The following is a 24,376-nucleotide window of genomic DNA, read 5'->3' on the forward strand; positions in this document are numbered from 1 at the left end:
CGGTAACAATCATGGAAAAGGAGAACGGTGAAAGTTTACTTTTTTATCAAGCAGCAAAGGAGTTGTAGCGTCAACATCGCAACGTCCTGCGATGTGACTATCGCGCATGCGCACATCGCGATGTAGACGAAACAAAATATCGTGCAGCCCTAGTGATACGTCTTGGAGGGTGTCTCTCTCTTTGTGGCAGTTGGTAGGCTGGTTCCTCAGGTTCAGCAGCAGCAGTTATTGAAGGAAAGGCATTTGGTGGATGATCTTCAGGCAGATTTTCAGCAGGCAAGTCTTTAACTGTTGTTGTCTCCTCCAGCTGCTTTTCAACAAGAGGCTGTGCTGGTAGCGTATCAGGAACTGGCACCAAAACTGTCTGTTTTACTGGTGGTTCAGCATACCTCTCCTCAGGTACCGTAGGAGATGTGGGGACCTGTGGCAGCTCATGATGAAGGTCATGTTCATCCTCGCTGTCTTCATCAGAATCTAGAGGCTGTGATGCAGGCTGATGTCTCTTTTTTTTCCTTACTGTTGTCATTTTTAGTCATTTCTGGTTGTGTCTCAAAAGGTAAGTGGTCACAGAACATGAGCAGGTTCCTGTGCAGGCTCCTGGAGCGTCCCCTACCCTTTTCTGGTCTCACTTCATAAATTGGCAGGTCTGAACCCATTTGTCTCACTACTGTGTGAATTGTATCTTCCCAATAGTTACAGAGTTTGCCTGGTCCTCCTCTTAGTGTCAGGTTTTTAATCAGAACTCGCTCGCCAGGCTGTAGCATATCAACTGGAAGCCTGGCTGATCTCCCAAACAGGAGATAAAATGGTGAATAGCCAGTCACTTCGCAACGGGTGCAGTTATAGGCGTGAACCAGTTTGTTCAGAGACTCCTTCCAATTTGACTTTTGTGTCTCAGTTAGTGTCTTTAGCATTTGCAACAAGGTTCTGTTCATACGTTCCACTTGACCGTTCCCCATCGGGTGGTAGGGTGTTGTTCTGGACCCCGCCATGCCACTGAGTTTCTTTAACTGATGGAACAACAGATTTTCGAATTCTCCCCCTTGGTCATGGTGGATGCGTGAGGGGAACCCAAACTTCAGAGCAAAGTCATTGAAGATGAGATTTGCAGCAGTTTTTCCTGACTTTGATGTGGTGGCGTAGGCTGAGTGAAAAATGTGTAAAATGGTCAACAATCACGAGGATGTACTCATATCCCCCTTTGCATCTGTCGAGATGGAGGAAATCTATACATACCAGTTCAAATGGCTGTGTTGTCACAATGTTTGTCAGAGGAGCTCTTGTTTCATTGCCTGGCTTTTTCTGCTTGAAGTTTTAGTCAGATAATGCTCGATGTCAGATTGCATATATGGCCAAAAGAAGCGGTCACGTACTAGTGATACAGTGCAGTCAGTACCTTGGTGTCCCATGTTATTGTGCAACTCTTCCATCACTTTACCTTTGTACTGCTCTGGTAGAACTAACTGCTTGCGGGCTGTAGTGGTTCTGTACAGAATGCCATCACTGTCTATTGTCAATTTGTCCCATTCTCTGAATAGGCATTTTGTCTTTGGACTGAATTCCATTTGCTCTTTAACCGGCAGTTTGGAACCGTCTGGATGACCGGATCAGATTCTTGTGCTTCTCTTATCCCATTTTTTGGAATCGAGCTGATTGCTGCAGTGGCTGTCTCACCTTCAGCTAATATTGACATAGATGCAGCTGAAAATGACCATGCAATGGTGTCTGGTGGAAGCTCCTCAGAACATTCTCTCATCAGTGACTCTACATCCCGTGGCATCCTCGACAAAGCATCTGCATCACTGTTCTCTCTGCCTGGCCTGTACTTTATGGTAAAGTGGAAATCAGCCAATTCTGCAACCCACCTGGAAGTGGTTGCGTTCAGTTATGCAGTAGACAGAATGTAGATGAGCGGGTTATTATCGCTGTACACAGTGAAGGTGCATAGTACAAATAATCACGGAACTTATCAGTGATTGCCCATTTTAGAGCTAGAAATTCTAGCTTGCCAGAGTGGTAGTGATAGTTCTTCTCAGCTGCTGTTAAGGGTCGAGAGCCATAAGCAATAACCCTAAGCTTCCCATCCTGTTTTTGATAAAGAACTGCTCCCAAGCCTTGGTGTGACGCATCAGTGTGTACAACAAATGGCTGAGTGAAATCAGGGAAACCTAAGACTGGTGGGTGAAGCAAACAGTCAATCAGCTGTTCAAGTGCCTGTTGATGCTGGTCAGTCCACAGGATTGGCTTGTTTGAGGGCACCACATGACTTACTTTCTTTGTTTTTGTTTTTCGTGGGTGGTCAGGTACTTTCTCTGAATCTGCTTTCAGGAGGTCATACAGACAGCTGGCCTTCCTTGAAAAGTCTTTGATGTACTGTCTGTAGTAAGTGAGTAAACCAAGCATTTTTCTGAGCTGGCCCACAGTCTCTGGTCTGATTTCTTTCAATGCTCTTACTGCTTCAAAAATCGGCTGGGTCAACTCTGCTGCCCTCTGCAGACACTATTCTGCCCAAATAACGGACCTGGGGTTTAACGAGATCACACTTACTTGGCTTGAGTTTGATGCCATACTCTCTGAGACGCTGCAAAACTTTTCGCACATCATTGACATGGCTGTCAAAAGTTTTACTGAAAACTAGTGTGTCGTCCAGATAAGGAATGCAGATGTTATCCCGGAGCCCTTCCAAACATTCCTCCATACAACGCTGAAAAGCTGCAGGAGCGTTCATGAGGCCAAATGGCATACGTATCCACTCAGAGTCCCCACGGGGTCACAAATGCTGTCAGTGGTCTGCTTTCTTCAGAGATGGACCCCTGGTGATACGCTTTCCCCTGATCTAAGAGGGAGAACCAGGAATTACCACCTAAACTGTCCATGATGTCTTGGACCCGAGGGATGGGTTGACGGTCGGGATGTGTCTTTCTGTTCAGGTCTCTGTAATCTATACACAACCGGAGGGTCCCGTCCTTCTTCCTAACGCACACAACAGGTGAAGAGTATGAAGAGTTTGACTTCCTAACCCAGCCCTGGGCTATGAGGTCATGAAGGTAACCTTTCATCTCCTGATACAGTGGCCTGGGCACTGACATGTATGTGCGATTGACTGGTTCAGAGTCCTTTAGAGAAATAGTCATTTTCAATCGTTCAATGCAACCAATGTCATTGTCTGATCTGGAGAAGGAGTGACACCCTTCCCTAAGCATTTGCCTAACTACCTCTCTCTGCTCTTCAGTTAGGTGACTTAAATCTACTGGTGGATCCCACTGTTCAGTAGCATCACATGGAGTTTGAACGCTGGTGTGATTCACTGTGGCTGGGGTGACAGCTTTTTCAAAGACTTGGGTAGGTAACACAGTCATAATGGTTTGTACTGTACCGATTATTGTGCGTCCTAGGAGGGCAATGTCGTGGTCGGTGGGGTTAGAGACATCAAGCATGATAACTGGAAAAACACCTTTCCTGACTCTGACTAGTGTGTCAAAGAACTCAAGTCCATCTGGCCACTGAGGGTTCAGGTCTGGCTGAAAAAGCATCGTCATGTCCTCTTTGAAAGGCTGGGAAGCTACACGGCACTCAATCTGAATACTACTGTGTTTTGGTACAGCAACCTTCTCTTTCTTGGTTCTCACCGCGTATTCATCTGTCTGTTCTGCGCTAACAGCCTGTATAAAAGCTCTCACCTTGTTTCTTTTAAGGCTTGGGAAAGCTTTTCTCACTGTACTGTACCGTTTAGTCTTTTCGGTCATTGTCAGGATGTGCTCCATAACATTGAAACCTATGATGGGATGAGATAGGTGACAGCCTTTCATTACCAGCACTGGGATGATCAGTTCCTTTGTTTGGTCAGTTTCCGAGGCTAGCCGAAAAGTTGTTTCAATTCATCCCAGGTACGGCATTTCAGTCCCATTTGCTGCAGTCAATCTTAGATCATCAGGTGAGTCCAGGATTTCTGAAACATCCCTCAGCCTTGCGTTTGGGAGGGATTCCTCTTTCCATCGTTCATCAATGACCGACACCTGAGAGCCTGTATCCCATAGAGCTTGGAGGTGGTGGCGATTCAGGTGACACTCAACGAGGCACTGTCTGCCGACTAGCGAGGTTACTTTATGGGGGTGGCAAACTTGAGCTAGGGATGGTAAAGAGTGGGCATTTTCCTCTGTGCAGGAAAGCTTTTCACTGGTAGAGTCAGTTTTCAGGTGAGTGCATTTTTCCTTATGTTTCGTCCAATGTTGTTTTTGACATGCTTTTGAACAGTACAGTGTCTCTTTACATGATGAGCATTGTTTCAGGTTCTCAAATGAATCTTCTCTGGCACAATTTGCACATTTCTGGGACTTTCTGCTAGCTACGGTTAACACTCGTCCCTCAGCGGTAACCCTTTCCCGTTTAAAGGGGCCTCCCTTGATGGTCTGACTCCCCGGATTTTACATCCAGCTTGAAAATGTTCTCCACTCCCACATCAGAAGCAGTGTGTGCAGCATCTATCTGTGCTGGCCTGCTGGCAGACAAAACACCTCCTTGGAGCTTGAGCAGAGCGGTTGGCATACAAGTTAGGTGCATATTGATGCTGCACAGGGTCAGGTGCTTGGGGCTGACTGTAGTTGCTGTAATACTGCCGCTGGGAAACAGGTGGCTGGGGGTCCCTATCTAGCCTTCTAACTGGAGGTGAGACATAGGCACAAGGTGGTGACCGAAACACAGGCTGCTGTAATGTATCCTTAATCTGAGCTATCTCTGTACTGAAGCCTTTTAGAGAAGCTACACCTGTCTTGAGTTCAGCTAACTCTGTTAACAGTTCTGCGGGTATCTTAGCTTTGGCTTCCTTCACAGGACATTTTGCAGATGGCGTATCTTCTGACTGGACTACACTTACAGTTGTAGCAGGCTGTGGGGCATTAAACCTCTTTTTGTTTCGTCTTTCTACCTCATTAGCACAAGCAATGTTAAGCTTCTCTAGCAAAACCTCATCTGATGTTTTGCTATCTAGCAGGAGAGGCTGCATGTCTATGCTAATACTGTCACTCTGGAGACCCGTAAGGACTGTGTGTGAACACATGCACTGGACTAGAGCAGGGTCATACTCAAGCCCTGATTCTGACTCCTGGGACGCAAACAGTACTTTCTGCCTCAAATCTAAGACGCGCATCAGGAAGCTTTGAGGGGTCTCCTTGCTATGCTGGGCTTCTGAAGCTAGGTGTTTGTAAAGCTCCGTTATGCTCTTTTCTTGGAAGTGGGAACGCAGGATGCATCTAAGTGTGGGAAGAGTTAGCTGGGGTTTACCTTCCAAGTAGCTGCGTAGCTGTGAGCCTGGAGAAATAGCCCTGATTAATGCGTCTACTATTTCTACCTCAGGATAGCCTCTGTTAAGTCCATTTTCAATCTGATGGGCAAGGCTGGAAAAAGACAATTTCTCTTTCTGGCCCGGTTCACCTATCTGACCAGAAATATTAAACTCTTTGCGCCAGGATGGGCTGGGCTGTGCACTGGGTGAGAGCTGGATGCTCCTCTGAAGATGGGCAGGGGATTGGGGCTGGCGCAGAGAATCCCTGAATTTGGCTGCATTGAGTGCAGGACTCCGCTCAGTTCCCAGTCCTTGTTGTGGGGTCACAGTTCTCAGTTCCTCTATTATGTGATGTGTTCCGGCTGTTTCAATATCATGGTCAGTTTGCCCTGTTTGGTTATCTATGCCGCTGATCATCTCTGTCATTTTATCTTTAAGTAGCAATAATTCCGACATGCCGCCATCTTCTAACTCTGCAACTTCTTCTCTTTCAAGGAACATCATAATGTGAGTCATCAATGATATGCGGGATTTGTCTTGAACATCTCTTCTCTGTTCGCCTGATATGTCAAGGAAATCACATATCTCTAGTAACTTGTCTTTAGTCAGGGTGTGCAATTCTCCTACTACCTCTTCCTGTAGTTCTTCCAAGGCAGTTGTCATGTTGACAGAACAGGGTGCACTTTTACTGTGCAGGAGTTGACTCTGAATTAGATGATCTTTACTGTCTCTGATGATCTCTTAATGGCCTCTGTTGACACGTACTTAACCACCAACTTCAAGCTCCCCTCGAACAGCAACACTCGCCTCACTGCAGCCTGCCTGGGTTGTTATGTGGGTTTTAGCTGGCTCGGAATTCAACGACCAGGATATGGAAACCGGACATCTGAACAGCAATGCCAGCGGTGCCTCCAAAAATGTTACGCCCCTGAAAAAGGGAAGAAATAATCACGATAGTGATACGGTTATGTTTCCTCACTGAGAACTTTAGCGTAATTCCATTTTACAACAGTACCACATTTTACAGAACAGATCTACAGGAAATAGTTTTGTAGGGTACAAGGCTTATTCAAGTCACAATAGCATACACTGTAATTCACTGAAACGTATACACATTTTTCAATATAACGGTTAAGCACAAATTACTTTTAGCTCAGTAAACCATAACTAAATGTATCACACATGTCAATAAAGTGCTTGAAACTCATTATACAAATAACACTGCAAAATATATTATTAACTGCGTACATGTTAATTCACAATTGACATAAAATGGCGTCTAATCTCAGTACGGAGTTATTCTTCTCTGTAACCGAGCGGGGGCTCCACTCACACACACACACACACACACACACACACACACACACACACACACACACACACACACACACTACGCTCTGCAAACTTAACTCTAACTTACTCAAAATGTTACTAACACACACCTTAAACACTCTTGACATGTTAGAAAGTAGCAAGTTATTAATGAACTCTGTTTTATATCAATAACGTACCTGAAAAAGGGGAGAAATACTCACGAGAGTGATACGGTTATGTTTCCTCACTGAGAACTTCAGTGTAATGAGGAAAAGACCGCGATTTCCCCGGGAACTTGGGTGGAAACCAAAGTAATCGATCTCAGGCTCATAGATTAAGAGCATTTAGTAGATCACAGATTAACACTTTTACCCTTAAATTATGCACCACAAAATAAAGTAATCAATATGTTTACACATTCTTCTTACAATTTTTACCCCTTGTATGCGTGACAGATTTGAACATTTTAACACAATGATATGAATTTTATCAATCTCTATGAACTATGTACTGAGTGCATGATCTTTTTAACCTGAGCTATTTTAAGATCCTCACATGCTATGAATTTACCAATACCTTTTATTGTATAACAGGCTATGAGTATTTCCTTTAACCTGTCACACACACACTCTTTATTTATTGACTGCAATCTTCCCTCCACCCTCGGTTGCCTGACCCTGAGTGAAAGGGGCAGGGAAAAAGTCAAATGGCTGATGTGTAAAAACCAATAAACTGATGTCTCTCACTCTTCCTCTCTGCCCCTGCAATTCCCCACTGGACTCCCCATTTGCTTGTATAACAGCAACTGTGTTTCTTTTTCCACTTTCCCCATCCACCCTCCTCAAAAGGGAGAAGCATTGAAAGTGCGGGAGATAAGTGAGGGATAGGAGTGCGGAAACGGTGTTTTACAGTCAGAGAGTAAGAAAAAAAAGAGACAGACGGGAGTGTGAGATGTGTGTGTTTGATAGCACCTGTATTCACTTTTCCGCCTGCCTTGTTCCCAGCGGATGCCTGTCACCATGGACTCACTGGACTGTTTTATCGCTCTCCCATGGCTCTCCCCTTCTACTTCTCCCCCCTCTCCACCGGCTCTCTTTTCTCTCAGTTTCTTTATCTCTCCCAGGGTCTTTTCAGGTGTGTGTGTGTGTGTGTGTGTGTGTGTGTGTGTGTGTGTGTGTGTGTGTGTGTGTGTGTGTTGTTCATGTCTGAAAATGAGGAGGTGAATTCTTAAGAGCATTAAGGAATGTTAGCTGGAGACAAAATAAGTATTGTTTCATGGAAAGCGATTCATCTAGGCGAGCCAACTTTTCTTTGTTTGGTAATATTTTGGATTCAAAACCGTTCTGAGCGGCTGGATATGACCCAGCAGACATTATCTGATAAAATGATAATTTCTACTCAGACCCTCAAGCACAAGTTTTCCAACTTGAAGATAAGACTGTTGCTTAAAAAAATTAAGCAGGCTTGGGGGTGTAGACACATGGTGATTGCAATCAGCTAATTAGCTTAGCTTGATTTTCAGAACATCTCTGATGGATTTTCAATCACAACATCCTTTTATAAAAATAATTCTGGAGAGAAAAAAAAAGGTGGTAATGAACATTAAAAAGTGTGGACAACAATTTTGGAAATGTACTTCTTTTTTATTTAACAGCTGTGTTTTTGCCTTCGTTATGTCTGCATGGGAATGCCACATTTGCATCGCTAACATTTTTTGTTGTTGTCATGATTTATCTATATGATAAATGAAAAAAGTCACTGCATTCTCACAGTTGCATCCCACTGACTGCTGTGTTCAGTAGTTAGGGTGTAGCAATGTTATTTGTTCTATGAATGGATTTGCATTCATTTTCACATTAGCATCATTGACTGAAAGGTGTTAGCGTCAGCTTCCTTCATGTAACCTCTGTATTTCTGCTGCTGCTCCAGGCTATGGTGGAGACAGCGAATAATTTGCTTCAGCCCCGAGCCCAGGCGGCCTGGAGAGAACTGTCCACCATCGGGCAGCTGCACTCGGCCACTCTGCTCCTCGACACTGTGGAGACTGGGGCTTTCATGTTAGCGGACAACCTCCTCAAGACGGACACTGTGCAGGAGACCACTGACAACATCCGTGAGTACATTTTTCTTTTTGGTTCCTTCCTGTCCTCCAAACTCCTTTTGAGATGCCCTCAAGCAAGGCACTTATCCTCCATTTGCTGTGGTTAAGCTACACAGTAGCCAAGCGTTGAAGGCTGTGGCTGCAATGGGTCATGTCTCAGGTGTTAATTTATAGGAGCTCAACGTATGGCTCGGCTGGAACAAAAGCATTTTTTGATGTTTTGTTGACTTTACCTAATTGCAATGTAATTGAGGGAAGAATTTCTACAACGTGCTCAGAAATGTGACAATGGCAGAAATGTGTTTCTTAGATTTTCTTTCTTTCTTCTTTTTTTCTTTTTCTTTTACAGAGCTTATAATAACGTAAACCAGCTTTGGCTGCTAAAGATCTAAGAATATGATGTAATATGATAGTAAGGGGCAACGCTGACAGCATGCATTACTAAACCCGCTGCCTCAGATCTATATTTCATAATACAAACCAGAAACAAAGTATACTATCTAACTTAATAGTGCATCAAATAATCTCATCACCCTTCATCTGTGCAATTACATACACACTAGTCTATATCCTCGATGTTCCACTTCCGGTATTGCTCCGGTGCCGCAGGAAATTACGCCGGATGCATGTATTTTCGCCGATGTCCGTTTCCTTCCACTTTCTTTGTGTTGGAATTTTAAACTCCGGTGGATTTATGAGGACTATGGTTAACTGCTCCTCAGATCTCTGCATGGTAAATTGAGACAGCTAGCTAGACTCTCCAACTGTCCAATCAAAATTTTCTCTCGCACCACTATTTTGCAGCCGTGCGGAGCTTAGCACCACCCATGACAATTGTGATTGGTTTAAAGAAATGCCAATAAACCAGAGCACGTCTTTCTCCCATCCCGGAATGCCATGTGGAGTAGCCAGACCCTCCTCCGCTCCGCAGCATGTGGATGGTCTGGCAAACACACACTAACACGTTCTGTACATGGGAATGGACAAGAGTAGATATAAATGGAGGTAGGGCAAAATAATTCTGTTGTTTCACTACTTTGATGGTTAAGAGAGAAACATGCATAGAATAGCTTGTAGTTTGTCCACATGCATCTGAGCTAAACAGCGCCAGGACCATGACTTGCTAAAAAACTGCCTGGTTGCATAATAGATAAGTTACAATATTCTTGCCTATGAAATAGATATTCTAAATCTAAATAAACTAAAATATACTTACATGTAGCACAACCCAAGATAATAGTGGCCAACTAGCTTACTGAAGCATACTGTCAGTCTAATATGAGCTATCATTCATTATCAAAAATATACATATTGCAAATCAAACTTTCTGACAATAATTAACAAAGATATTAGAACAGTATGTCAGCATCTATTTCACATACCGAGAATGCTACCAAAGGCATGGAACGTCAAAGATTGATGCGTATAGTATGGAGAGATGATAACATATGAGGCTGTCCTGCTCACATTCAACTTCCTGACTAAATCTCATGGTGCAAAGGTCCTACAGTTCTTAAAGGAACACGTAATTACATGTTATTACCTATATATTACCTCTTTATTATCACACTGTTAAGCCGGTATTACCATCTTATTACCGGGCCGTAATTTGAAGTGCTTCCAGCTGTGGTTGCATTTGCCAGAGATGATCAACTATTTGTGCAAAAATTCAACATTTTGCTATTATTCCCAAAACAACACGTACAATAGACTAAATGTACGTATAGCTTTATGTGCCTGTTCTATTACAAGCCTGCCCTACATAATAGAAGAGAGGTCATGATGATGAGGTCCAGATTGTTGTGTGAGAGGTTTTGAAGGGCCAAAGAGAGAGACCCATCCTCATCTCACAAAGGGAGACCTTCTAAGGCAGGGATGAAATGTTTTCCAGAGACCATAATAACTATTTGTTTATTTTTCCTGCATTTTCTGCCCCCCACTTGTGGGCGGAATTGACAAAGAAGAACAAAGCTAGTTATTGTGGCGTTGTGCACGTCACTTTCTCCTCCTTCCATCTCTCCTCATTCTCTCTCACTGATCCTCTCATCATTAGGCCATAGAATAAGGCAGAAATACTGGAAACTAAAGCCCTCTTTGCTTTCCATGCCTTTAGTTGAAAATATATCTGTGAGCCATCCTTTCATCTGTACCCAGACCAGCGATTTGCAATCACTTGATCACTTGAATCCTCCTTGATTGTCTTCCTATTTATTCCCCTTTTGATTTGATATTTCAAAATTTCCTGCAATTTATCTCCCCATTACTGGGATTCACTGGCCTTGTATACAGCCCAGTATGAAATGTAAAGTTATGAAGGAGGAGCAGGAGGACTGAGGATGATGAATAAAGAAGAAGAGTGGATGAGCATGATGATGCATGCTTGAGAGTGATGCTGGTGGTGTAATGTCAAATGATGCTCCGAGGGTTTTCATTGCTCACTTTCGCATCAGTAAGCAATGAAATCGCATCTAGTTAAGTCACATGACGAGGATATAACATTCCAGCATTTTATTTTAATCGCAGACAGACAGCAGAGACAGATTCCACAAAGTCAGTCCTTAGAACATGACTTTGTCTTGTGCTCCCTTGAGTTTGAGTACAACAGTTCATTTGCCATCCTATACATTTTTACCTTACATCATTTTCAACTTGTATCTCCTCCAATGTTTTCCCCCCCTGCTGAACGCACCATATAAATATGGTTACATAAACAGTCACCGATATGTAGGCTACCACATCTCTGAAGGACTTAAAACAGGAAATCATCTTTTTGTAGAAAATGTTGTCGTCACATTCCTCTCCTTTTTGTGCTGTTAATCTTTCCTCCCAGCTAATCCAGTGGGCAGATCCATCGTGATTATTTCTCCCTTTTATTCATAACCGCCTCTCATCTCTCTCTTTTTCTTCTTCCATCCTCACTTCCCTCTCTCCATCTCCTCCCTCTCTACTCTCCTCATTGCACTTTTTAAGCCCCCCATTTTTCTTTCAGCAAGTCTTTCAGAGGAGAGTGAGCGACAGGAATCCATTATTTGAATGACAAATTTGAAAGAAGCCACTGCAGCTACTGTAGGTTATATTATTTAGTTAGGTTGTTAGTGTGACTATACGGCGCAGTATTATGCAGACAAATAAATTGTGTTATTATTAGAACCAAAACACTGATTTGAAAGGATAACACAGCAGTAACAGCGTGCGTGTGTGATAACGATAATGAACTAGTGTGTTTCTTAGGAGGAGGATTGTCATGACAAGGATGCTTTAATTAGATTAGACTCAGCGTGTTTTGATACCCCGCCGCTGTGTGTGGGTGTGAATGAGTGTGTACATGTATGTGCGAGTGTGGGTTGGTATGTTAATGTGTGTACAGAGCTTGAGTGTTTAGTTTGGCTCGTGTGCAAGTAAGGGACAACTGCATCACCAGTGTTTCTCTTTCTATTTCTGCCAGTATTTGCACATCAGTATCTGTGTTTATGTCTGCCTGCCTCACTCTGCCTCCATTTCCTCTCTCCCAGACCTTAGCATGTCTTGCCTTTGTGCCCTATCTTTTGTACTCTGAGAGAGCATAGTTTTCTTTCCGACTATCGCCACTCTCATCCTCTCCTCTCAACGTATCTGCTCGTTTCCCATCACTCATGCTTGTTCTGCTCCTCTGACTACCGTCTTTCTTTTTCACCTCTCTCTAGCACTTCTCCCTGACCTCCTCAACTTCTCCTGCTCCACCCCCTCCTCCACTCTCATTTCCATCTGTCCTTGTGTTGTTTATTTGATCAAGGAGCTGTTTTCACCATGAAAGCAGTGTCTAAATCACCAAATCACTCAGACGTACAAGATAGCGATACAGCAAAGGTATAATTAGTCCTTAATTAGAAACTTTATCTAATACATTACACGGCCGTTATCAGGAATGTGCTAACGAACCTGGATGGTGAAATTAGATTCCCACAATACTAGAGAGATGCTGGATTATCTACCTCAATGTGTTGGATCGGTTTCCTGGAGACTTTATTGCCTTCATTTTTTAGCCTAAAAATCCAAGTTATTTCACTTTGATGCGTGTCAGTTTTTTCTCATTTTCTTTGTTTAGATTAAGCTAGAAACTGCTTCAGGATTCATGCCTGTGTTCTGCTGTGAAGCACTTAGTGAGAAAACATGGTTATTACAAGTGGCTGCAAAACAAGCCTGATGTAACGTGCTGTGCTATGATTTGACATTAGGGTGTGTGTGTGTGTGTGTGTGTGTGTGTGTGTGTGTGTGTGTGTGTGTGTGTGTGTGTGTGTGTGTGTGTGTGTGTGTGTGTGTGTGTGTGTGTGTGTGTGTGTGTGTGTGTGTGTGTTCATGTGTGTGTTCATGTGTGTGTGTTCCAGAGCTGGAAGTGGCCAGGCTGAGCACCGATGGGAACCTAGCAGACCTGACATTCCCTCAGTCAGAACTACATGGAAACTCCATCCAGCTGTCAGCCAGCACTCTCAAACAGCACGGCAGAAATGGTAAAAGAGAAATCTCACATTCCCTCTCTTCCTCTCAGTCTCAGTATGACCTCTCTCTCTCTCTCTCTCTCTCTATTTCTCTCCGTCTAACCAATTTCCCTCATGCAATCTCTCTCTCACATCCACCGTCTATTTCTGTCCTCATGGTTTAAGCCAACAATTATGAAGTGCACCACCTCCATGTCCCTGTGTATCTTCTTACAGGTGAGATCAGGATGGCCTTTGTCCTGTACAGGAACTTGGGGGCCTATCTGTCCACAGAGAATGCAAGCGTTAGACTGAGCAGCGAGGCGGTCTATCCTAATTACTCTGTTATCGTCAACTCCCCGGTCATCACAGCATCCATTAACAAGGAGAGCAATAAGGTTTACCTGTCTGAGCCTGTGGTCTTCACTGTCAAACACCTGCAGGTAAGAAAGGTGCAAGGTGATGACTTCTTTTGTGAACAATACAAATATAACTTGCTTGTGAGATAATGGGACAGAAGTAGAGGTTAAAGGATCAGGCTAATATTGTAGCCAAAGATTGAAATACTTTATTCCTCGGTGCCACAGAACTCCACTGCCATCCAAAAGCTTTAGAAAACACATGAAAGAACTGACATGTTCCTTCATTAGAATGAACAATAAATAAATACTCACTAGAGCACCAAATGTGCATTAATTCACAGCTGAAAATAGTTCCCAGCAAATGTGCTTTTAACTCCTGCTTAAATAATGTTTGCTAAAATCAACAGTGCTCAGCTGTTTTTAGAAAATTATTTAGCCTTTTTTTTTTTAAAGGAAACATATTTGTTGGCTCGTTTTTTAAAGATTTTCATCTTCATTGGGAATGATTGGGCTTGGGTTTGAGTGCCACAGACAGGCTGGGGAAGTTGGAATGTATTGAGTAATACAGCACTGTCGGTTTTGGTAATTCCATGGGATTTGTTGACAATAAGAAAAATATAGAATAACGGAAGCCTTATCCTTTAATAGACTCTGGACTTGAGTCTGTCAGACTAACAAAAATAAGGACTTGAGGCTTGATTTGATTTTGATTGCTGTGGGCTTCACTTACTTGAATATTGAATTATTTTGCCTAAGCACTGAAAGTTCTAGGTCATAGTTAAGTAAAAAAAAAAGTTAATTAATGCAGCTTTGTAAATAAAATGTTAAAACGCTGTCTTATTTATGGTCGTTGTTTAGAGATGAAAGTCTTGCAACTTACTTGCGTTTTCACTTAACAAGACTTGACTCGACTGACGTTGACTTGCGCCAAATGACACAAGAACGGCTCCGGAATGGACAATAATAACAGACTGAATTAGAGTATAATTCCACATTGCTTCGTACTGTTTGAGTTGTGGTGCTCATTTCAGCACTTTTATGTCGTGTTGCTCATTCAACCATCAAATGTTGATCCAGTTGGTGATCCAGCATGTTGGTAGCCGAGAAATCCTCACTCTTTCACTTGCTCATTTTGAGAATAACTTGACAAACACAACACACACACAGCTTCGTCAGTTTACACAACACAAGCAGCTCCTACACTTTAAAACCTCACACAACAATCACGGACACAGCGCTGTCGCCTCCTGCCATGTTTATTTGTTGCTGCCCTCTCGCATTCTGTCCCTTGTGTTTGTTGTTTTGTTGTTGTGTGTGCTTGACTCCCTCTCTGTGTTCCTTCCTCTCCATCCCCTTCTCCACCAATTCCTCCCACCATTTTCTCACTTACTTTGGCTCATACCAACACTCCATGTTTCTACCTCCCACCTCCCCCATGACTAAGTATCTGTTTTCTGCCTTCCTGCTCCCTCACCCCTCCTCCTCTTTGTCCCTCTCTCTCTCTCTCTCTCTCTCTCTCTCTCTCTCTCTCTCTGTGTCTCTCAATTTCTCTACTCTCTGTCTCGGTTTCTCACTCTCCCCCTTCCCCCTCCTCCCTTGCCCCTAGCATTCGGAAGAGAACTTCAATCCCAACTGTTCATTCTGGAGCTACTCCAAGCGCACCATGATGGGATTCTGGTCTACCCAGGACTGTCGTCTGCTGGCCACCAATCGCACACACACCACCTGCTCCTGCACACACCTCACCAGCTTTGCAGTGCTCATGGCCCACGTGGAGGTGAAGGTAGGCGTTTATTCTGCAGTGCCTGCCAGGCGGGGATGGGCATGATCAAAGGGTCAGTTGTTCAACATTTGATTAGCAGTGGCTGGCGAGGCTGGTCAACAGATTCTAAAAAGGGGGGGAGGAAGAAAGAGACGGAGACCACAACATCTGGAAAATAGATTGGACCTCTCCAGAAGGAGAAATTTTACAATTGATTCGTCAAGCCAGATGATGACATTGGGTTGACAAAAATATGCACGTCAAACATTCAGTCTATGGAGTTCTGGATTACCAAAACAGATGCATTTTAGTTTAGTTCAGTGTAGTTTAGTTTGACTGATCAGAAAGTGAAAGTGGCTCATTTATTTTGTTATCCGTGAGCCACTGTGGGCCTTATTGTCCTGCTGTGTGTGGGATAAGTACTTTTTGTCTCCCTCTTTTGTTAAGTTCCTTCTCACAAATCGGCTCTTGTAACTCTGGATGTTGTGGGACACCCAATCTCTCCCTCTGGGCCAGAGGATGTGTGTTATTTCTAAAGGGGTCATGGTCAAAGCTAGCTTGGCAGCCCTTTGTGAGCACAGTGTGAGGGTTTGAGCAGTAGATCCATCACAGCAGTGCTATGTTGAACATTGCTCTGCCTGCCAGGTTGCAGGACACTGATGGATAGAGGCAGCACACCTGTGCAACGCAGCGCAACGCTGTGGCCCTGAACACTCAGCGACACACAGCCAGACTCACATCAGTCGGGGGATGAGGGGGGGATGTGTGTCTGTTCCTACAGCATGCTTCATGTTACAACCATATGACTTATGTATGTTTCTAGCAAACTGAAGCTAAACATAGCTAAATATTGTCGCTGTAAATAGATTTTTATTAAATAACCCACTCAAGCTTGTCTCTTGCTTTTCTTGCACTTTCCACAGAAAGCAGACAGCATGCATGACCTGCTCCTGGACGTCATCACATGGGTGGGGATCCTGTTGTCGCTGGTTTGCCTGCTTATCTGCATATTCACCTTTTGCTTCTTCCGCGGGCTGCAGAGTGACCGCAACACCATCCACAAGAACCTCTGCATCAGCCTCTTCATCGCTGAGTCACTGTTTCTGGTGGGCATCAACAGGGCCGATCAACCGGTAAGAAGGGAGAGATTTTCTTTGTATTTACGTGTGTGTGTGTGTGTGTGTGTGTGTGTGCGTGTGTGTGTGTGTGTGTGTGTGTGTGTGTGTGTGTTATACAGCATGTGGGCATGCATATTCTTTTGACTAGAAGCTATGGACAGTCTATTATTATTGGAATAAATTAAATAGATAAATAAAAACAAATATTTTGCACACAGGCTACATTTCAAAATGTTTTATTTATGCTGTGTTGGCACAAGCTTGGCATAACTGCCACTGACCAATATTACAGATCATACTGCATTATTGGCAGAGTAAATTGTGAAATATTTACTAACTTGCTGTCAGTTGTTGACCACATTGCAGCTACATGAAGAAGAAACACCAGATTTGTTACATTAAGTGCTCCCGGAATAAATCGAAAACAGAAATTTCTCTGAGTGGCAGTTAAACAAACCATATCTTTGCATTTAAGCCTGGATTGTGCTACTTTTCTTTCTCGTAAAATGTAAAGGAAAAAAATATTGTTGAGCACATGCTCAGTTTTCCATGACATCATTACCATACTCTGCGTTAGAACCTTTTTCAGATGAATCGTTTTACAGTTTGCTGCTTATTAGGTCTGGGCAATATATCGATATTGTATCAATATCGATATATGAGGCTAGATATCGTCTTCAATTTTGGATATCTTAATATCCTGATACGAGATAAGTGTTGTCTTTTCCTTGTTTTAAAGGCTGCATTACAGTAGAGTGATGTAATTTTCTGAACACACCAGACTGTTCTAGTTGTTCTATTATTTGCCTTTACCCACATAGTTATCAACATAACAGATGATTATTTATCAAAAATCTCATTGCGTGCATATTTTGTGAAAGCACCAATTGTCAACCCTACAATATCGCCACAATATTGATATCGAGGTATTTGGTCAAAAATATCGTGATATTTGATTTTTTCCATATCGCCCAGCTCTACTGCTTAGTCAGAAAGGATTGCCAACAAAGGCTGAAAATGAGACATTGCTATATAGGCCACAGTCAGATTGTTATATGACAAGTCAACTTAAATATAATAAAATGTAAGGGACAAAAAGCCTAATTTACCTATTCTTTGGTCTGTTCCCAGTTGCAGCGGGATTGATTTACAATGCAAAGTGTTTATTACACAGACTTGCTTATTGTCTAGATAATGTATTAAGGCTTATGTAGTTTGCTTTGTTATAGTTTAGCTGATGTTTTTGCTGTGCTTTAGTCTTCTGTTGGTTTGATAGTCATTTCCCCCCTCAGGCTACAAAAGCTACAGTCTATCTCTTTTGCCTGGTAATCCTGTTGGTTGTGAGAGTGATGTTTGTAGAACAATACAACTTTCACAAACAGAGCCCATATGATGTAGGATACTGAATATTGGCTCAACCTGCATTTGACTGTTCATAGTAAAGTGCTGTCGTGGTCTTATAAAAAGTTGATGCTATGCAATGTATAATGTGTAATAGCTCTGAGATTGAGAAGAGCAGAATTTGTTATTTATGTGTCTGCGATATTGATGCTGCCAATACAGTATGTAATAGAGGTTTAAAGTGCAGTATAGTAATACGTGTATAGAAATTTCACATGAATTAAATTGTTCATATAGAAACACTAAGATTTACTATATACAGTACTGTGTTATAAACGGCTCATTAGCCGACCCAGGCCAGGTCCGATAATTCATGTTGACATTCAGACCAACCCCGGGGCTTATTCTGGGTCACTGTGTCAGTCTACACTGGCTGTGTGTCATCGTGTACATCATAATGTCAAGTAAGTAATACAATGATCCTTATTCTTCAGAGTCAGCTATGCATTCAAGTAACAACGGTTCATGATTATAACATGCTCTACATCTCTGTGGACATAGCAGTTATGAGGCCCTCTGCTAATATCAGCGATGCCTCCTTTAGCAGGTTAACTGACTCAATTGGACTCAATTTGATTCTGACAGTGGGACCCCTCTATGTGGCCACTGAGGCTTGTGCGAAAAGGGCTCAAATAACTTCACTAGTCACAACCTAAATGCCTATTTTCTATTTTTTATTCCCACTACCCAAACCTTACCAGATTGGGACTTTCTATTATGGTTAATGATGCATGACCTCTGCGCTCAGCTTTTGCAACTCAAGACAGCAGAAGAGGAGGAACAATAACAACATCTAAAGCTGTGTGGAAAAAGGACCAACAGATATCAAGCCTAATGATGCACAGTGAAGTTTTTTGGCTCGACCATCAGATTCCACATGCTCTGCATTCTGGTCACAGCCCATGTTGTATAAATCATATGGTCCACATTCAATACGGCAATCATGGATTAGGACTTTAAACCTCCCTTGGATGCAAGCACTTACATAAAAATCATATTGGTCAGATTCTGAGATGAGACATTTTCCTTTAATTCCTCCGAGAAGAGTCACCAAGTATAATCAACATACAGTATACTGTAGGAAACCTTGATGTGTGCATACTTTACTATGTGTGTACACAATGCAGTTTCGGACATTGTTAACGTCTTAGTGCTAGGTAGCCTTTGTTAACTTTGTGAGCTGTTCTGCTGAATCATTATGGAGTGTATGTCCGTGGGGGAGGAAGTGCTTTATCATCTCCGTAGTATTCAAGAAGCTTAGGATTCAATGAGAAAACATGATTTACTTGTTTTGACATTGAGGTTTGTCTATTTATCTTTGTCTGTGTATGTTTGTGTGTGATCATGTTGCTTTGTATGTATGTGTGCCGCCGTATTTGTGTGTGCCGTTAATTACTGGTGACTATTTGTGACCTCCATTAACATCTTCAGTGTCACTTCGCTTGCAGCCAGTTAAGCCAGTAATTCCAGCAGGAAAAACTAAATGACTTTGCATAAGCAGCCCCTTTTTTTTACGTGTGTGTGTGTGTGTGTGTGTGTGTGTGTGTGTGTGTGTGTGTCTTTGTGTGTGTAAGCTACACTGTGTGATCATTAGAAATGGAAATGAGTGACTCCCTCGCCCCCTAAACTCGTTGTCTCTCAGACATTAGGTAATTGTCTCTTGCTGCAAACCCCTCCATTATAAAAGTCTGTCTGTTAGCTCTCCAATTCAATGATTTAGGAGTGACTTTTTAGATTAGAACATTGCCATGAACGTGACAGGCTAGATCTCACCGCTCATTCTTTCCTCGCCTTCTTTTCTTAAGCACCCCTCTTATCTTTCCATCCTATTGCCTAAATTGTTCATGCGGTTTTAGGTTTGATACCCCCTCTTTCACTTTCCTACTGCTCATCCTTTGCTGCTCTGTGTTTCTCTTTTTTTTTTCTTTTTTTTTTTTACATTCAGGAGACTCTCTCAAAAGTATTTTATCATGTGCCTCTCTAACCAGAGATGTTCACAAGTCATGTTTTGGAAGTCAAGTCTTTGAGCTCGAGTCCAAGTCAAGTCTCAAGTCAGTCTTTGAGGGGCAAGTTCAAGTCAAAATCAGTTGTAGGATAATTTTATGGGGTCTACTTAACACATCCCTCTAGCCCTAGGAACTGGTGAAATATTAACCTAAGTCTGTCACATCTAGGGCAGGGAAACGAACGTTGATACTTTTATGGCACCGGAAAAAATATGAGTATCAAAAAATTATTTATCTTTCGGTGCCAAATTTCGGTTCTAAAAGCGTCTGAGCGCGTAAGCGCAAACTTATCTGTCCTCTCTGCATATTGACACACAGCAGAGCTCCGACCGACACACACACACACGCACGCAGAGGTGCGGACGGAGCAAACTACGTCGGCTCTGCAGTTTTGTTGAAGTCACAGTGAGTCACAGCAATCCCGATAAAGTGGTTTTAAGTGTGGTTACAGTTTTTCAAAACTTCACGCAGACAGCGTTTGCTGTACTATGATGGCGAGCCAAAAGCGGTCGCGTGCTGTTGTTTTACACTTCCTCTGAGACAAGCAGGCACAACAGTGGTTTCTGTGCCCTGATGACTGAGTGACAGGCTGAGGTTGTAAGGAAAGGCAACTTCTGCAGCACCTTTCAGCAACAAGGCAATTCAATTACATTCCTTTGTACTTAAGTTAGTTCTTCATTAGTTCAATGTTGACAACAGGGCAGTCACCAAGGTTATTGTTAAAGGTTTGTGTCATTGTGCAGTTTGCACTAAAAAGTCTTTGTTCTTTACATTCCTTTGCATTTTAGTTAGTTCAATATTAGCCTGTACACAATTTCATTTGTTTATTTATTTATTATTTCTAATTTAAATAACCATTTATTTTTTAAGTGTTAGTAGGCTACGCTCAGTGAAACTGAGTCCAGCGCGAGGGAGACCCGACTCAGAGGAGGAGAGTTTAGTGAGGCCAGCGTCTCCAGGTGACAGATCCGCTGCACTACGCATGGATGAAATAATGAAATAATAAATAGGACTACAGTAACAGAAATATGTGCAGAATTAAGACAGTCAAGACGGCCCAGTGTTTAGTGGACCGGGTACACCTTGTTCACTTAATAGCCTACAAATCGTCCACGGGATCAATTACGCATCACATGAGTGTGCCCACCCGACACAGCGTTTGTTCTGGGGAGATGGATCTGTGCATCCCGCCTCCTGTGCACCTAGGATGTCTGAGCTTCAGCAACTACTAACTATAAATATACAATTTGCCTGTTCCCAGCATTAGCACAACACTTTGCAATGGTTAGCTTGTTACCTTTGATGATATATGCTAAATGTAACGTCTATTTCACATTAGCAAGTGACTGACCTATCTGGGTGCGTTTTGAGATGCCTGATGAAGTTCAACGTTGTTGTTGCACTGAAATCTGTGACCCGTCGTGATCTGTGTCCCTCCTGTTAAAAGCGTAGCGCCCCCCTCCGTGGTTAAGGTTAGGGACAAGGGTTTGGTTCAGGTTGAGGTAGGGGGACACCGAACTCGATGGGTCACAGATTTCGGTGTAACACCGGCATCATTTATCTTGGTGCCACACACCTTGCATGTAGCTGTTCGCTTACTGCTACTACTGTTTACGAAGTTATTGAAAGCAAAACTAATGACAAAAGGCACAACTCCGGGAGGACTTGGTGTCGCCATCGTCAATGTATTTTTTTATATGTGAGTGCACGCACATAAGGCATAGCGCATGCGTTACGTTGCACTTTATGGGAAAGGGCAGGGGACATGCAGCTCGTCATACGTTTACCTAGCGTCTATGCGCCAATAAAAGAAAATAGAAATACATGAATACATTTAGATTTAAAGAGATATTTCACTGCTGGAAAGCTGAATATATCTTTAAATTGGGTCACTTATGTAGTATAAATGTGAAATTTTCTTTTAAATTGGTGCCTTCTAGGCCGAGAAAAGCCAGGAAATGTGTTTTTGGCTCATGTGGATGAAAGACACCAAATCCCAGAATGCACTTGCTTCGCTGCACTGAGTCCACTCCCAAGCCACGCCTACCGTTTACAGACAGACAGACAGTGAGACGGTCAACTCAATTCAACTGTGTTTTATTGTCATTTCAACCATATACACGAAACAACGTTTCACCGTGGCTCAAGTGGTTACACAATTCAAATATATAAAAACGACATTATATAGAAACAACATACAAAACACATTATATGCTCCGTAAAGTTCAGCTAACACATACTAGCATTAGCGCTTGGTAGGCTGTAAACAAAGTATAAACACAGCCGTAAATTTGCATGGAATGTAGAATGGTCACATCTAACAGTCACAAACTCCACCAGCGGTTAGCAGTTAGTTGGATACAAGCACCCCATTTCTGCAACAGTCCATGTTAAAAAAGCCCACCTCCACTAGCTAGTCTTACCCGGTGACAGAGCATCACTGTTGTTCAGTTCAGTAGCTTTCCACCTAGCTCATACGCAGGATGAGCTAGGAGTATGAGCTAGGGACATCCTCCGCGTTTCACCGCTGAGGATACCCCCTTACCGGTTAGCGGCATCGAGCAACACCGCAGGCTGATGTGCTGGTCTCCATATTAGGCGAAGCCTGTCAAGTATTCCGGCTAGCGGCACCGCAGGCTGAGGTGCTGGTCTCCGTAGCAGGTGAAGCCTGGCACAGGTGGATGGCTAGCATTAGCTTTCCACCTCACTCCAACTCCTACCCTCGTCCCGCTTTCCGCACACCGCTGAGGATGTCCCCCTACCAGCTAGCGGCATCGAGCAACACCGCAGGCTGATGTTCTGGTCTCCGTAGCAGGCGAAGCCTGTCAAGTATTTCGGCTAGCGGCACCGCAGGCTGAGGTGCTGGTCTCCGTAGCAGGCGAAGCCTGGCACAGGTGGCCGGCTAGCGTTAGCTTTCCACCTAGCTCCAACTCCTACCCTTGTCCCGCTTTCCGCACACTGCTGAGGATGTCCCCTTACCGGCTAGCAATGTATCCCGGTGGTACATGTGTGCGGTAGTTTGAATGCACTTAATTGTTCTAAAATTTCCTTCGGGATGAATAAATCAGTTTCTGCTGAGAAGCTAAGCGATGATTCAAGATGGCTGACACTCGTTTTTACCTCGGCAATCTCTGGAAAAAGCCGACAGTCCAACCCCCTATGGGCTATGCGGAAGTACTGGCTGTAGTCCTTTGCCTCTGGGCAAAATTCTACCGATGACGCAAAACTTGTCGTTTTACGTCATCGGAAGAAAGTTTTCCAGACCCACAATACAGAGATCTCTCCTCTCAGGGGGACATGAGGGAGGGAAGCACGATCATTCAAAAATACTACCGTGTTTCTACTGATACAAAGCTTAATGCTAAATCTGTGAAGTATCCCTTTAAAAAGCAACAATTGCATGAAAACAGCTTGTTGACGAAGCTCGAGTCTGAGTCAAGTCTGAAGTCTTTTGGGTCGAGTCGCAAGTCAAGTCTGAAGTCAGCTGTTTGTGCGACTTAAGTGCGACTCAAGTCCGAGTCTCAGACTCGAGTCCCCATCTCTGTCTGTAACTCCTTCACATCCCTTTCATCTGTCACTTTTCTCTGGCTACTAACAATGTGATTTAAAATTTACTCACTTTCGTATAACTTCTTGTTGGTACATGTGATTACCAATGTTTACCATTTTTTTATTTGATGTTGGATAATGACCATTTCACAAGAAACTAAATTAAGAACTTTTACACTATTTTGATTATGTAGTTTACTTAAAACATACAGTTCAGCTCTAATAATAGCATAAAGTCCCAACTATTCAGTAAACTTGATGTTGCTGCTGGCGTTTTCCAAAGATTTGTCAAATTGTATGCATGCTCTGTCTCTACCATACCAAGCTGCTGAGTCATTTTGTTGATCGTTGGCATTGACAAAAATCATATTGTATTTTCAACAATGTTGCTTAGTCGTTCTTCCTCCTCACCAACCCACCCACCCTTTCTCTCTCAGCCCTTTTTGAAAGTGCTTTGCTTCTCCTGTTTGATATGTGGACAATCAGCAGAGGCTGCAGCACCAACTCGTTACTTCTATTTTCTCATTTATCTTCTTCGATGACTTGTAGACATAGACGTGGAGTAATGTGTGAAAGAGGCTCAACTAATATTGCTATCTTAAAGTGATTTTGTGTCTGTCGCCTGTAATTGCTGTTATAGTATACTATGATTGTGAGTTCCCTTTCGGTGGTCCTCTCCCTCTCCTTTCTATTCCAGTATTGGCAGCTCAATTTTTAATCCCTCACATTTAGGTCCTTATGTGAATATGATAAATAATTTCTTTCTAAGTCTGAGTCATGCCCTTATCGCCTGCACTGTTTGTGGCTTTTTTCCACTTCCTTACTCATTATTGTGTGTGGTGTTACTGTATTTTTAAATCCTCTCCATCTTTTCTTTCGATCACCAGATTGCCTGTGCAGTCTTCGCAGCCTTGCTCCATTTCTTCTTCTTGGCAGCCTTCACCTGGATGTTCCTGGAAGGGGTGCAGCTCTACATAATGCTGGTAGAGGTGTTTGAGAGCGAACACTCCAGGACTAAGTACTTCTAC

At 43.0% G+C, this 24,376-nt stretch overlaps 1 protein-coding gene across 1 annotated transcript in view; it reads left to right on the forward strand.

Moving 5' to 3' along the window:
* Positions 1–24,376, forward strand: part of adgrl3.1 (adhesion G protein-coupled receptor L3.1) — a 129,041-nt gene that overhangs the window by 88,605 nt on the left and 16,060 nt on the right. The window contains exons 12-17 of the mRNA XM_078259523.1: positions 8,525–8,708; positions 13,061–13,183; positions 13,388–13,593; positions 15,119–15,295; positions 16,198–16,407; positions 24,236–24,376. The exon at positions 24,236–24,376 is cut by the window's right edge and continues 80 nt beyond it. Of these exons, the coding sequence (XP_078115649.1) occupies positions 8,525–8,708; positions 13,061–13,183; positions 13,388–13,593; positions 15,119–15,295; positions 16,198–16,407; positions 24,236–24,376 (1,041 nt within the window). The remainder of the gene's footprint in view (positions 1–8,524; positions 8,709–13,060; positions 13,184–13,387; positions 13,594–15,118; positions 15,296–16,197; positions 16,408–24,235) is intronic.

Source organism: Sander vitreus, chromosome 2 (assembly GCF_031162955.1).
Source record: "Sander vitreus isolate 19-12246 chromosome 2, sanVit1, whole genome shotgun sequence".
Taxonomy (NCBI): domain Eukaryota; kingdom Metazoa; phylum Chordata; class Actinopteri; order Perciformes; family Percidae; genus Sander; species Sander vitreus.